Source organism: Bombina bombina, chromosome 3 (genome assembly GCF_027579735.1).
Source record: "Bombina bombina isolate aBomBom1 chromosome 3, aBomBom1.pri, whole genome shotgun sequence".
In the NCBI taxonomy this organism is placed as follows: domain Eukaryota; kingdom Metazoa; phylum Chordata; class Amphibia; order Anura; family Bombinatoridae; genus Bombina; species Bombina bombina.
The window spans coordinates 580,428,270-580,443,732 of record NC_069501.1 but is presented as its reverse complement, the minus strand read 5'-3'; the positions used below and the strand labels follow the sequence as shown (position 1 = coordinate 580,443,732).

General features: G+C 41.9%; 1 protein-coding gene across 1 annotated transcript in view; it reads right to left on the bottom strand.

Moving 5' to 3' along the window:
- The window catches only part of CDCA8 (cell division cycle associated 8), a 121,756-nt gene that overhangs the window by 58,915 nt on the left and 47,378 nt on the right, over positions 1-15,463 (bottom strand). Inside the window, exon 8 of the mRNA XM_053707149.1 lies at positions 15,355-15,450. Within this exon, the coding sequence (XP_053563124.1) occupies positions 15,355-15,450 (96 nt within the window). The remainder of the gene's footprint in view (positions 1-15,354; positions 15,451-15,463) is intronic.

Below are 15,463 nucleotides of genomic sequence, written 5' to 3'. Positions count from 1 at the left end.
CACCATCTTGAATGTTGGTATTCTTACATAACGATTAAAATTTTTTAGATCCAGAACTGGTCTGAAAGAATTCTCCTTCTTTGGAACAATGAACAGATTTGAATAAAACCCCAGACCCCGTTCCTGAAAGGGAACTGGCACAATTACCCCAGATAACTCCAGGTCTGAAACACACTTCAGGAAAGCCTGAGCCTTTACTGGGTTCACTGGAATGCGTGAAAGAAAAAAAAAATCTCACAGGCGGTCTTACTTTGAAACCTATTCCGTACCCTTGAGAAATAATGTTCTAAATCCAATGATTTTAGATTGAATTGATCCAAACATCCTTGTAAAATCTTAGTCGGCCCCCTACCAGCTGTGCTGGAATGAGGGCCGCACCTTCATGCGGACTTGGGGGCTGATTTTGATTTTTTAAAAGGCTTGGATTTATTCCAGATTGGAGAAGGCTTCCAATTGGAAACCGTTCCCTTAGGGGGAAGGGTCAGATTTCTGTTCCTTATTTTGACGAAAGGAACGAAAACAGTTAGCAGCCATGAATTTACCCTTAGATTTTTTTTATCCTGAGGAAAAAAAAAGCTCCCTTCCCCCCAGTGACAGTTGAAATAATAGAATCCAACTGAGAACCAAATAATGTATTACCTTGGAAAGAGAGAGATAGCAACATTGATTTAGAAGTCATATCAGCATTCCAAGATTTAAGCCATAAAGCTCTCCTAGCTAATATAGCTAAAGACATATACCTGACATAAATTCTAATGATATAAAAAATGTCTGAAATGAAATTATTAGCATGTTGAATTAATTTAACAATGCTATACACAATATGATCTGGTACTTGTTGTGCTAAACTTTCCAACCAAAAGGTTGAAGCAGCAGCAACATCAGCCAAAGAAATAGCAGGCCTAAGAAGATGACCTGAACATAAATAAGCCTTCCATAGAAAAGATTCAAGTTTCCTATCTAAAGGATCTTTAAAAGAAGTACTATCTGCCGTAGGAATAGTAGTACGTTTAGCAAGAATAGAGATGGCCCCATCAACTTTGGGGATCTTTTCCCAAAACTCCAATCTATCAGTTGGCAAAGGATACAGTTTCTTAAACCTTGAAGAAGGAGTAAAAGAAGTACCCAGTCTATTAAATTCCCTAGAAATTACATCTGAAATAGCATCAGGAACTGGAAAAACCTCTGACATAACTACATGAGGTTTAAAAACCTAATTTAAACGTTTAATGGTTTTAATATCAAGAGGACTAGTCTCCTCCATATCTAATGCAATCAACACCTCTTAATAAGGAACGAATATACTCCATTTTAAATAAATATGAGGATTTGTCAGTGTCAATATCTGAGGTAGAATCTTCTGAACCAGATAGATCATCAGAGATAGATAAATCAGAATGCTGTTGGTCATTTAAAAATTCATAAAATCTATGAGAAGTTTTAAAAGACCTTTTACGTTTATTAGAAGGTGGTATGACAGACAAAGCCTTCTGAAAGGAATTAGAAACAAATTCTCTCACATTAACAGGAATATCCTGAACAATAGATGTTGAAGGAACAACAGGTAATGGATTATTACTAATGGAAATATTGTCTGCTTTTGAAAGTTTATCATGACAACTAGCACAAACTACAGCCGGAGGAACAGTTACCACAAGTTTACAACAAATGCACTTAGCTTTGGTAGAACCGACATCAGGCAGCAGGTTTCCAGTAGTAGATTCTGATACAGGGTCAGCTTGAGACATCTTGCAATATGTAATAGAAAAAATAACATATAAAGCAAAATTATCAATTTCCCTATATGGCAGTTTCAGGAATGGGAAAAAATGCAAACAAAATAAGCCTCTGGAAACCAGAAGCAAAATGAAATAAGGACTTAAATAATGTCAAAAATCTGGCATCAAGTATGACGCACAACTGACAAAGTATTTTTTGGCGCCAAGAACGTCTGCAAACAAACACGAGCGTCATAGATGACGCAACTACGTGAAAACTCTGGCGACAACTAAGACGCCAGAAATGACGAAATTGCGTCAACAAACGTAATTCTCGCGCCAAAAATGACGCAATAAATTGTAGCAATTTGCGCTCCCGCGAGCCCGCAATTTAGAAAAGAAAGTATATATATATATATATATATATATATATATATATATATATATATATATATATATATATCCCAAAAAATGAAACCGACAGCCTGTAAGAAGGAAATATACTGATTAACCTGAATCATGGAAAATATATTTACAAACATATTTAGAACTTTACATATAAAGTGCCAAACCATAGCTGAGAGTTTCTTAAATAAAAGGAAAACATACTTACCAAAAGACACTCATCTACATAAAGCAGTAGAGGTAATGGAATATAAGAGTATATCGTCGATCTGAAAAGGGAGGTAGGAGATGAATCTATGACCGATAACAGAGAACCTATGAAATAGATCCCCGTTAGGATGACCATTGTATTCAATAGGTAATACTCCGTTCACATCCCTCTGTCATTCACTGCACTCTGAGAGGAACCGGGCTTCAGCACGCTGAGAAGCGCATGTCAACGTAGAAATCTAGCACAAACTTACTTCACCACCTCCATAGGAGGCAAAGTTTGTAAAACTGAATTGTGGGTGTGGTGGGGGGTGTATTTATAGGCATTTTGAGGTTTGGGAAACTTTGCCCCTCCTGGTAGGAATGTATATCCTATACGTCACTAGCTCATGGACGCTTGCCAATTACATGAAAGAAATAAAACCTTCCAAGATAACAACTTAATATCTATGGAATGCATGGGTTCAAACGGAACCCCTTGAAGAACATTAAGAACTATATGCAAACTCCAAGGGTGGAGCAATCGGTCTAAACACAGGCTTGATTCTGGTCAGAGCCTGACAAAAAGACTGAACGTCTGGAACATCTGCCAAACGTTTGTGTAGTAAAATTGAAAAAGCGTAGATTTGTCCCTTTAATGAACTTGCTGATAACCCTTTCTCCAATCCTTCTTGGAGAAAAGACAGAATCCTGGGAATCCTAATTCTACTCCATGAGTCGCCCTTGGATTCACACCAATAAAGATATTTACGCCATATCTTATGGTAGATCTTTCTAGTAACAGGCTTATGTGCCTGAATCAAAGTATCAATGACCGAATCAGAGAACCCCCGCTTAGATAAAATCAAGCGTTCAATCTCCAAGCAGTCAGTTGCAGAGAAACTAGATTCGGATGTTGGAAGGGTCCCTGAATGAGAAGGTCCTGCCTCGATGGAAGCTTCCACGGCGGCAGAGAGGACATGTCCACTAGATCAGCATACCAAGTCCTGCGAGGCCACGCAGGTGCGATTAGAATTACTGAAGCCCTCTCCTGTTTGATCCGAGCAATCACCCGGGGAAGGAGAGCAAACGGTGGAAACACACAAGCTAGGTTGAACGACCAAGGCACTGCCAAGGCATCTATCAGTTCGGCCTGAGGATCCCTTGACCTGGATCCGTATCTTGGAAGCTTGGCATTCTGAGGAGACGCCATCAGATCCAATTTCTGTCTGCCCCATCTGAGGATCAGAGTGGCAAAGACCTCCGGATGGAGTTCCCACTCCCCCGGATGAAACGTCTGTTTGCTTAAAAAGTCTGCGTCCCAGTTGTCCACTCCTGGGATGTAGATTGCTGACAGATAAGAGTGAGCCTCCGCCCACCAAATTATCTTGGATACTTCTGTCATCACTAAGGAACTTCTTGTTCCTCGCTGATAATTCATGTAAGCCACAGTCGTGATGTTGTCCGACTGAAAGCGGATGAATTTTGCCAAAGCCAACTGAGGCCACGCCTGAAACGCATTGAATATTGCTCTCAATTCCAGAATATTGATTGGAAGAAGAGACTCAGACTGAGTCCACACAACCTGAGCCTTCAGGGAATTCCAGACTGCACCCCAACCTAGTAGACTGGCGTCCGTTGTCACTATCACCCATGAGGGTCTGCGGAAGCACGTCCCTTGGGACAGATGATCCGGCGACCACCAAAGAAGAGAGTCTCTTGTCTCCTGATCCAGATCTATCTGAGGAAACAAATTTGCATAATCTACATTCCACTGCCTGAGCATGCTCAGTTGTAGTGGTCTGAGATGAAAACGAGCAAACTGAATGATGTCTATTGCCGCCACCATCAATCCAATTACCTCCATGCACTGAGCCACAGATGGCCGAGGATTGGACTGAAGAGCTTGGCATGTATTCAGAATCTTTAGCTTTCTGACCTCGGTCAAGAAAATTTTAATAGATATGGAATCTATTAGAGTTCCCAAGAAGGGAACCTTTGTCTGTGGAATTAATTAACTCTTTTCTAGATTCACCTTTTACCCGTGAGTCCTCAGAAAGGACAGAACTATGTCTGTATGAGACTTTGTCAGATGGTAAGACGACGCCTGGATCAGAATATCGTCCAGATAAGGCGCCACTGCAATGCCCTGTGGCCTGAGAACCGCCAGAAGTGACCCTAGAACCTTTGTGAAGATCCTGGGTGCTGTGGCCAACTCGAAGGGAAGAGCCACAAACTGAAAATGTTTGTCCAGAAAGGCAAACCTTAGGAACTGGTGATGATCCTTGTGGATAGGAATATGAAGATATGCATCCTTCAAGTCCACGGTAGTCATATATTGACCCTCCTGGATCAACGGCAGAATTTTTCGAATAGTCTCCATCTTGAAGGATGGGACTCTGAGAAACTTGTTTAGACTTTTTAGATCTAAAATAGGTCGTAACGTGCCCTCTTTGAGAACCACGAAAAGATTTGAGTAAAACCCCATGTCTTGGAACGGGATGAATTACTCCCATAGTAGAGAGGTCTTTTACACAACGAAAGAACGCCTCTGTTCTCTTAGGAACCGGAAAAACAGAGTAAGCAGGTACCTATAAGTATTTGTCCATTTTACACAATTTCTCTGGTGGTACCACAATAGAGTCACAGTCATCCAGAGTCGCTAAAACCTCTCGAAGTAACAGGTGGAGGTGTTCAAGCTTAAAAGGGACACTGAACCCAAATTGTTTCTTTCATTATTCAGATAGAGCATGAAATTTTAAGCAACTTTCTAATGTACTCCCAATATCAAATGTTCTTTATTCTCTTGGTATCTTTATTTGAAATGCAAGAATGTAAGTTTAGATGCCGGCCCATTTTTGGTGAACAACCTAGGTTGTCCTTGCTGATTGGTGGATAAATTCATCCACCAATCAAAAACTGCTGTCCAGAGTTCTGAACCAAGAAAAAAAGCTTAGATGCCGTCTTTATCATATAGAGATAGAAAGAAAACGAAGAAACATTGATAATAGGAGTAAATTAGAAAGTTACATGCTCTATCTGAATCATGAAAGAAAAAAATTGGGTTCAGTGTCCCTTTAAATCTAAAGGACATGACGTCCGAATCCGTCTGAGGCAACACTTCCCGAATCGGAAAGCTCCCCGCCCCCCAAATCAGATCCCTGTGAGGGTACATCGGAAATGGCCAACAAAGCATCAGAGGTCTCAGTATTCAAATTGACTTCTGTCCTGCTGCATTTGCCCTGTAACACTGGCAACTTAGATAATACCTCTGTAAGGGTAGATGACATAACTGCAGCCATTTCCTGCAGAGTAAATGAAGTAGACACGGTTGAAGAACCCGGCGTCGCTTGGGTGGGCGTTATAGGTTGTGACGCTTGGGGAGAATTTGGCAGCATACCCTGATTCTCCTCAGACTGAGAATCATCCTTAGACACACTTTCCTTAACGACCGAGGACGTGCAGGGTACGTCCTCAAAAAAAAAGGCAGTTAACGCCTGAGAACGTACCCTGCACGTCCTCGGTGTGGAAAGCAGCTGGAAGCGATCCCGCTCGCTTCCAGCGGCTTTCCGGTTATTGCAGTGATGCCTCGATATGGAGGCATCCTGCAATAACCTTTTTAAGCCATCCGGTGCAGAGAGAGCCACTCTGTGGCCCTCTCTGCACCGGAGATCGGTGGCTCACTGCGTTGGTGGGTGGGAGCCGGACCGGGAGGCGGCCATCGATGGCCCTGCTGATGTGGAGGGGGGGCGGGATCGTGGGCGGGGATGGCCGGGGGCGCGCACGGGGAGGGAGCAGGTGGGAACCGCTACGCTACAGAAAATCAAATAATAAAAATTGTTAAAAATGGCTAAAAAGTTAAAAAAAAAAAAAACGATTAGCAAGGTGGTGGGGGTTTGTCTGTGTGGGGGGGGGGGGGGAAGCTACACTACAGAAAAAAAAACAAAAACAAAAAAAAAAAAAAAGCACTTTTTTTGCAAACTGAGTACTGGCAGACAGCTGCCAGTACCCAAGATGGCCCCCAATGAGGCAGAGGGAAGGGTTAGAGAGTGGTTTGGGGGGGGGGGGGGGATCCTACACAGTAGCATATGCAGACTTTCTGCCAGTACTTAAGATGGCGGGGACAATTGTGGGGTGGGGGAGGGAAGGGAGCTGTTTGGGAGGGATCAGGGGGTGGGATGTGTCAGGTGGGAGGCTGATCTCTACACTAAAGCTAAAATTAACCCTGCAAGCTCCCTACAAACTCTCTAATTAACCCCTTCACTACTAGTCATAATACACGTGTGAGGCACAGCAGGATTTAGCGGCCTTCTAATTACCAGAAAGCAACGCCAAAGTCATATATGTCTGCTATTTCTGAACAAAGGGGATCCCAGACAAGTATTTACAACCATTTGTGCCATAATTGCACAAGCTGTTTGTAAATTATTTCAGTGAGAAACCTAAAATTGTGAAAAATTTAACTTTTTTTTTCAAATTTGATCGCATTTGGCGGTGAAATGGTGGCATGAAATATACCAAAATGTGCCTAGATCAATACTTGGGGTTGTCTACTACACTACAGCTAAAATTAACCCTACAAGCTCCCTAAAAGCTCCATAATTAACCCCTTAACTGCTGGGCATAATACACTTGTGGTGCACAGTGGCATTTAGCGGCCTTCTAATTACCAAAAAGCAACGACAAAGCCATATATGTCTGCTATTTCTGAACAAAGGGGATCCCAGAGAAGAATTTACAACCATTTATGCCATAATTGCACAAGTTGTTTGTAAATAATTTCAGTGAGAAACCGAAAGTTTGTGAAAAATTTGTGAAAAAGTGAACGATTTTTTGTATTTGATCGCATTTGGCGGTGAAATGGTGGTATGAAATATACCAAAATTGGCCTAGATCAATACTTTGGGATGTCTACTAAAAAAATATATATACATGTCAAGGGATATTCAGGGATTCCTGAAAGATATTAGTGTTCTAATGTAACTAGCGCTAATTTTGGAAAAAGGTGGTTTGGAAATAGCAAAGTGCTACTTGTATTTATGGCCCTATAACTTGCAAAAAAAGCAAAGAACATGTAAACATTTGGTATTTCTAAACTCAGGAAAAAATTTAGAAACTATTTAGCATGGGTGTTTTTTGGTGGTTGTAGATATGTAACAGATTTTGGGGGTCAAAGTTAGAAAAAGTGTGTTTTTTTCCATTTTTCCTCATATTTTATAATTTTTTTTATAAATTATAAGATATGATGAAAATAATGGTATCTTTAGAAAGTCCATTTAGTGGCAAGAAAAACGGTATATAAATATGTGTGGGTACAGTAAATAAGTAAGAAGAAAATTACAGCTAAACAGAAACACCGCAAAAATGTAAAAATAGCCTTGGTCCCAAACGGACAGAAAATGGAAAAGTGCTGTGGTCATTAAGGGGTTAAATAAAATCTGCTCTTTACATTGTAAGGCCCTTTCAGTACATGGACAAAAAGTAAGAGGGGAGTTCGACAACGGCATCTAAACACATAGAACAAGCAGATTCCTCAAGTTCAGAAATGTTAAACAGAATAGCAATAATAGTCGTTTTATGCTTGATATATTGCACTCTGAAGTCAAAACATATAAAAAAACTTTTGAACTAAACAATGTACTGCGCCTTTAAATAATAAAAGCCCAACAATTTTTCTGTTATGAGACAAAACAACGTTTTCGGCAAAAAAACAATGCCTTTATGTGCCCCAAATAGCTTAATATTGCACCACTTGTTAGGGTATATTATATATCAATTTAAATCAATTTTGACCAAACAACGTTTTCTCAGATCTATTACATATATTAATTCAGGCCCCTGCACCTCACCACAGCTCTGCTGCGGCGCCTACCTGCCCCCAGATCACCCTGAAGGAACGCTCTCAGCCTCTCTGTACTCTACGATTAACAAACAGAGCTAGGCCCCACCGGAGCCTCAGGACCTTGCTGCCAATCCGGAAACCACACTGGGCGTCGAATCGCACAAAAATAGGCCCCACCCACCGTGGGCGTAACTCTAGCCTAACCGAGACCCGCATGGGTAGAGAAGAAAACCAACATGTTGGTCCTCTGCAAATTAGCCATGTGTCCCAAAATATACACACACAGCGCAGTGAGCGCATCACAGTGCCAAATATCTCCCTGTCAGCCAGCAGTATAACGATAGTCTAACCGCATCTCCCAGCGTCAGCCCACATATAAAAATTTTAAAGTGACATACCAGTACACTATGAAATAAGTAGAACAACAGGGAATTACAGGTACACCATTACTTCCTATAGTGCATACTGATTACCCCTCCCTAGCTAGGGAATATTGTCAGCCTGTTCGGATGTAACATGTCTCCCCAGAAACAAAAGACTGAACATACCTCAATGCTGCTTGTAGCATGACACCGTTCTCCACACTGAAGATTTTTCTTTACACTACCTTCAGTTGCTCTGTGGGAACCAGAAAGGATCTTAGATAACGCTTGGTAAGATCATCAACATCAGGGCAGAAAAATAAAATGTCTCCACTCCTCTTAGGAAGTTATAGACTGACTATTTCTCCCTGAGGAAAATAGTACTCACTGGCACCATTTTAAAATAAAAAAAACTTCTTGATTGAAGAATCTAAACTAACACCTCACTTTACCTCTTCCTAACACAGGCAAAGAGAAATAAGGATGAAATCCGTGGACTTGTAAAAGAAAATAATCTACAACTCATCTGAAATTCAGAGTAAATGCTATTGCATTTTCTTGTTATCTTGCATTTGTTGATTATGCAAATCTACCGTGTTTACTAGTCCTTTAAGCATTTGGCTGGGGTGTCTTTGTCTCCTCCTGGTGGCCAGGTTCTGTATTCCCACAAGTAAGGAATGAAGCCGTGGACTTGCCTCATATTAAGGAAAATTAAGTTTCACAAAATCAGTAAACGCTTTGGGTTATTGTTTAACTAAATGATCTTTGCATAACCTGATGTAAATTGTAGATTTATTTTAAGGTAATGTGACGAATCGGTGCCCGGTTTTTAAAAGTCCTAAAAAAAAAAAAAAAAAAGAAAAAAAAAAAAAGGGGGGCACTTTAATTCATAAAACTTTACATTTCACTTGTTGTGTTCAAATACTTACCTTTTAATCCTGACAGCCCCTGCAGCGCTTCCTCCACCCGTCACAAGCGCTCTTTGCAGTTCCAAAAATGACAAAGCCAGATTCGTCATTTTTGGATTGTATTTGAACAAAACAAGTGAAATGTAAAGTTTGATGAATTAAAGTGCCCCTCTTTTTAATAGGACTATTAAAAACCAGGCACCGATTCGGCAAACATTACCTTCACTTTAATATTGATTAAAAGTGAAGTCATTTATACTACGCATTATGAACAACTTTTTTCCTATGGCCCACAATAATAGATTATCCACTAATATCTTATTTTTTAAGAAAAATCATAATATATGCCGCCACTATGAACTCTTCTCTATTTTTTCTTTCCTAAGATATGGTGAGTCCACAGAATTATCATCAATTACTGTTGGGAATATCACTCATGGCCAGCAGGAGGAGGCAAAGAGCACCACAGCAGAGCTGTTAAGAATCACTTGCCTTCCCACAACCCCCAGTCAGGCAGTCAGCCATTCTCTTTGCCTGTGGTGCAAGAAGGAGGTGAAAATTGTTGGCGTCTGATTATTTCTCTTCAATCAAGATTATCTTTTTTTTCCCTCTTCTTCAAAATGTAATTGCTCTGATCTTTCTTGTCAAGACGGGGTGTAGCTGGACTCCACATTCTCTTCAGTAGGGTGGTGGTGGCTTTCAAGCAGTTAGGAACTTGTGGGGTGGGCCTCACTGCGTTTCCTAACACTTTGCTGCCCATGTATTAAAAAAAAAACAAAAAAAAAAACAAAACAGGAGTAGGCTCTTTTCTTCTTCCACAGGCCCCTGTGAGGAGTGACTTCCTCTTATGCCGGGTGAGCTGTCCTCCTGCCAGACAGCTTGAAGTGCCTATTTTTTTTTTTTTTTTAAATGTCTTTTCCTAAACTAAGACACTAAGGCATAAAAGCAGATAAACTGTACTAAGGTCTGACTTTGCCTGTCATACAGAACTATTTATGGCAGTAGCAGGCACTGGACTGTGTTTTGGAGAATTGGTGGCTCAATTTTAATCATGGGAGATTGTGTAACTTGGATTGTATTGAAGTGCTTTGACACTTTATTCCAGAGCTGCTAGTAAGTTCCTGTCAACTTACTTTATGGCTGTGAACCGACTATTCAGTTGCAGCTCTTGAGACAGCCTCCGAAATTAGAGTGGAGGCGGTTCCATACTGAGGCAGCAAATGAGTGAAGATACGCGCGCTCTCACTTTGTGGCGCAGCGTAGTGCTGACCATGTGACTTCCAGGTAACCGGCAGTGTTCGGAGAGCCCGTAGGAATCCGGATTTATTCACTTATCGGGAGTTTCAGAGGGGGCAGGTAGGCACCTCAGCTATACAGCTGAGGTGTTTTCTATAGCTTTGTTATAAGCAACAGAGGTCAGAATAGACAATTAACCAGTCTTTTTCCTTGTGATTTCCCCCCCCCCCTCTCCTGTTGAGATAATTAATGATGTTTGGCAACTTTAAAATTTGAAGACCCCGGTGGGGACACTAGTTTATTCCTTCTGCAGAATGCAAGCTTTATCTATATAACCAAGTAGAGCCTCCCTTGCCTTTTTGTTCCTCATGTATTGAGGACATGGTTGTTCCAAAAAAAAAAAAAAAAAAAAAAAAAAAAAAAAAATTTAGATCTCTCTCTCTTCTGAGCCACCATTCTCTCAGGATGATGCTGTTCAGGCTAGGCCATAGCTTTCTCCTCAGACGTTTCAAGCCGTAACAGAGCCCTGCGGTTCCTCTCAATCTCCCGGAGGAGTGTTTTTGCAAGCAGAAATTGCTGCCCAGGTATCTTCTGCGGTATCTAAGGCATTAGCTGCTATTCGCATGTTACAGGAAAGACGCAAGAGGAAAATTAGAGATTCAAATTGTAAGGTTTCTGATCCAGTTCAGACTAACTGAGTTGCTCTCTCATACGTCTGAGGAAGTTACGTCGGAAGCCTCTGAGGGTGAAATCTCAGATTCAGACAGTATAAATCCTTCATCTGATGCTGAAGTTGTATCCTTCAGGTTTAAGCATGAACACCTCCGTGTGTTAAGAGGTTTTGGCTACTCTGGACTCCCTCAGACAATCCTATCGTTGTCAACCCTAAGTAAACTTAATAAGTACTTTGATGTTCCTTCCGCGGTGGAGGTGTTTCCGTGCTACGGACATTATTGCACGGGAATGGGAGAGACCTGGGATTCCATTTCCCAGTCGCCGGTGTTTAAAAATAGGTTTCCGGTTGCTGCCTCCATTTAAGAGTCGTGGCAGACAGTGTCCAAAGTGGAAGGGGAAATTTCTACTTTGGCTAAGAGAACTACAATGCCTATTGAGGATAGCTGCTTTTAAGGACTCCATAGACAAAAAAAAATTGAGGCCTTTTTCAAAAAGATGTATGTTCATCAGGGTTTACAATGGCAACCGGCAGTGTGTATTGCCAGTGACAAGTGCAGCAGGCTATTGGTTCAATGCTTTGTCTGAGTCCCTTCAAGCAGAGACCCCGTTGGAGGAGATCCAGGACAGGATTAAGGCTCTTAAGTTAGCCAATTCTCTTATTACTGACGCCTCTTTAGGAGGTCATCAAGTTGGGAGCCAAAATATCTGGTTTTGCGGTACTAGCCCACAGGGCCTTATGGTTAAAATCTAAGCTTTTTGCTATCCCTTACAAAAAGGTAAAACCTTGTTTGGTCCTGGTCTGGCAGAAATCATTTACGATATCACGAGTGGTAAAGGGAAAGAAGAAAGAAGCCGAAAGGATATCAGAGTAATTTTCGCTCCTTTTGGAACTTCAGGAGGTAAGCCTTCCCCTTCCTCTGCCAAGCAGGAAAAGTCCAAGCCTTCTTGGAAACCCAATCAGTCTTGGAACAAGGAGAAGCAATTAAAGAAACCTTCAGCCGATTCCAAATCGGCATGAAGGGCTTGCCGGCATCGGATCAAGAGAGGGGCAGACTTTCTCAGTTCTCTCTGGCATGGATACGGGATGTTCCAGATCCTTGGGCTGTGGACATAGTATCCCAGGGTTACAAGTTAGAGTTCAAAACTTTTCCTCCCAGAGGCAGGTTCCACCTCTCAAGATTATCTGTAGACCAGATTTAAAAAAAAAAAAAAATAATATATAATTCTTAAAATGTGTACAGGACCTGTCAGACCTGGGAGTGATAGTTCAAGTTCTGGAACAGGGTCTGGGATTCTACTCCAATCTGTTCGTGGTTCCCAAAAAAAAGAGGGCACTTTCCGACAAATTCTAGACTTGAAGTGTCTCAACAAGTTTCTCAGAGTACCTTCCTTCAAGATGGAAACTATACGTTCCTTGATGACCTTAGACCTGATGGATGTGTACCTTCATGTTCCCATTCACAGGGATCAGTTTGTAGCTCTTCCGTATGGCCTTGCCACAGCTCCCAGAATTTTCTCAAAGGTTCTGGGGGCTCTTTTGGCAGTGATCAGGTCTCAGGGAATTGCAGTGGCGCCCTAGCTGGACTACATTCTGGTTCAGGCGCCATCTTTTCAACAAGTAAACTCTCATACAGAGATCTTGTCTTGTCTAAGTTCCCACAGATGGAAAGTGAATCTGGCAAAGAGCTCCCTTGTTCCAGCTACAAGGGTAGTTTTCCTAGGGACCATTATAGATTCCCTATTGATGAAGATATTTCTGACGGAGGTAAGAAAAGACAAGATTCTAGCCTCTCTTCAGTCTACTGTTCGACCATCAGTGGCTCAATGTATGGAGGTAATCGGTCTGATGGTTGCTTCCATGGACATCATCCCATTTGCTCGTTCCATTTGAGAGCCCTGCAATTATGCATGCTCAGGCATTAGAACAGGGATTATGCAGATCTGTCTCAGATGATAGATCTGGATCAGTCTGCAAGAGACTCTCTCCCGTGGTGGCTGTTTTGGGAACATCTCTCTCAAGGAACATGCTTTCTGAGACTTCCCTAGGTGATTGTGACCATGAACGCCAGCCTGCTGGGCAGCAGTCTGGGATTCGTTAAAGGCGCAGGGACTCTTGACTCAGGAATGCTCTGATGGCTTGGCCTCAGTTAGCATTAGACCGGTTTATAAAGGTTCCAGTGAGACAACGTAACCTCAGTGGCTTACATCAACCACCAGGGAGGAACTTAGATCTTTAGCCATAAAGGAGGTGGCTCGGATTATTCAGTGGGCCGAAGCTCACAATTGCTGTCTGCCATTCACATTCCAGGAGTGGACAACTGGGAAGCGGATTTTCTGAGCAGACAAACTTTTCATCCCGGGGAGTGGGAACTCCATCTTTAGGTGTTCTCCAGCTTGACCCTCAAATGGGGGGTGCCAGAGCTGGATCTAACGCATCTCGACAGAATGCCAAACTTTTGAGGTACGGTTCAAGGGATCCACAGGCCGTGCTGATAGATGCTCTGGCGGTGCCTTAAGATTTCAGGCTGGCATACCCGCTTCCTCCGTTTGCTCTCCTTCCGCGAGTCATCGCTCATATCAAGCAGGAGAGAGCGTTGATGATTCTCATAGCCCCTGCGTCCTCACGGGATCTGGTTTGCAGACCTGGTGATGTCTTCTCTTTCAGCTTGGAGACTACCTCTGAGGAAGGACCTACTTCAGGATCCCTTCATCCAATTCTCGTTTCTCTGAAGCGGACTGCTTGGAGATTAAACGTTTAGTTCTCACTAAGAGTGGGTTTTCAGAATCGGTCATTGAGACTATGATTAAGGCTCACAAGCCTGTTACTAGGAAGATTTACCATAAGATATGGTGCAAATAACTTTATTTGTGTGAATCTAAGGGTTACTCTTGGAGTAGGGTCAGGATTGCTAGAATTTTTTCCTTTGTCCAGACAGGTTTGAGCCTATGCATTTCATAGATATTAAGTTGTCAACTTGGAAGGTTTTGTTTCTTGTTGCTATCTCTTCTGCTCGGAGAGTCTCAGAACTATCAGCTCTGCAGTGAGAGTCTCCTTATCTTATATGCTGATAAGGTGGTTCTTCATATTAAGTTAGGTTTCCTTCATAAAGTTGTTTCGGACAGGAATATTAATCAGGAAATTGATGTTCCTTCTCTATGTCCTAACAACCTGGATGTTGTGCATGCTCTGAAGTTCTAATTACAGGCGACTAAGGATTTTCGCCAGTTGAGCCCTTGTTTGTTTCTCTGGGAAACGCAAAGGTCTGAAAGCTATGGCTACTTCTCTTTCACTCTGGCTGAGAAGTATAATTTGTTTGGCTTACAAGACTGTGGGTCAGCAACCTCCTGAGAGAATTACAGCTCATTCCACGAGGGCTGTTTCTTCTTCCTGGGGTTTCAAACATGAAGCTTCTGTGGAACAGATTTGCAAGACTGCATACTTTTTAAAAATTTAATAAATTCGAAACTTTTGCCTCGGCTGAGGCTTCTTTTGGGAGAAAAGGTTCTTCTAGCGGTAGTGCCTTCTGTTTAGGTCTACCTGTCTAGTCCCTCCCTAATCATCAGTGTCCTATGGCTCGGGTATTGATTTCCAACAGTAATTGATAATGCCAAGGACTCACCATATCTTAGGAAAGAAAACAAAATTTATGCTTACCTGATAAATTTCTCTCTTTCCGGATATGGCGAGTCCACGGCCCCCGCCCTATTGTTTATTAAGGCAGTTTTTCTTGCCAAAACCTAAGGCACCTCTACACCTTGTGTCGCTTCTTTTCTCCATTTACCTTCGGTCGAATGACTGGGGGATTGTGGAAAGTGAAGTGATACTTAACAGCTCTGCTGTGGTGCTCTTTGCCGCCTCCTGCTGGTCAGGAGTGATATATCCCCAACAGTAATTTATGATAATGCCATGGACTCACCATATCCGGAAAGAAAGAAATCAGGTAAGCATAAATGTATTTTTTTTTTTTGTTTTGTTTTTTTAAAAAAACATTGATTGGATACAAAATTAATCAAATCACCTGGTGTCAAATCTGGGCGTTACCACTGGTGTGTATCCGAACATCGAGGTATCTGATTTTTTTGTAGATGGGGTCATTCGACTTCTTTTACTAGTCCTGAAAAACATAA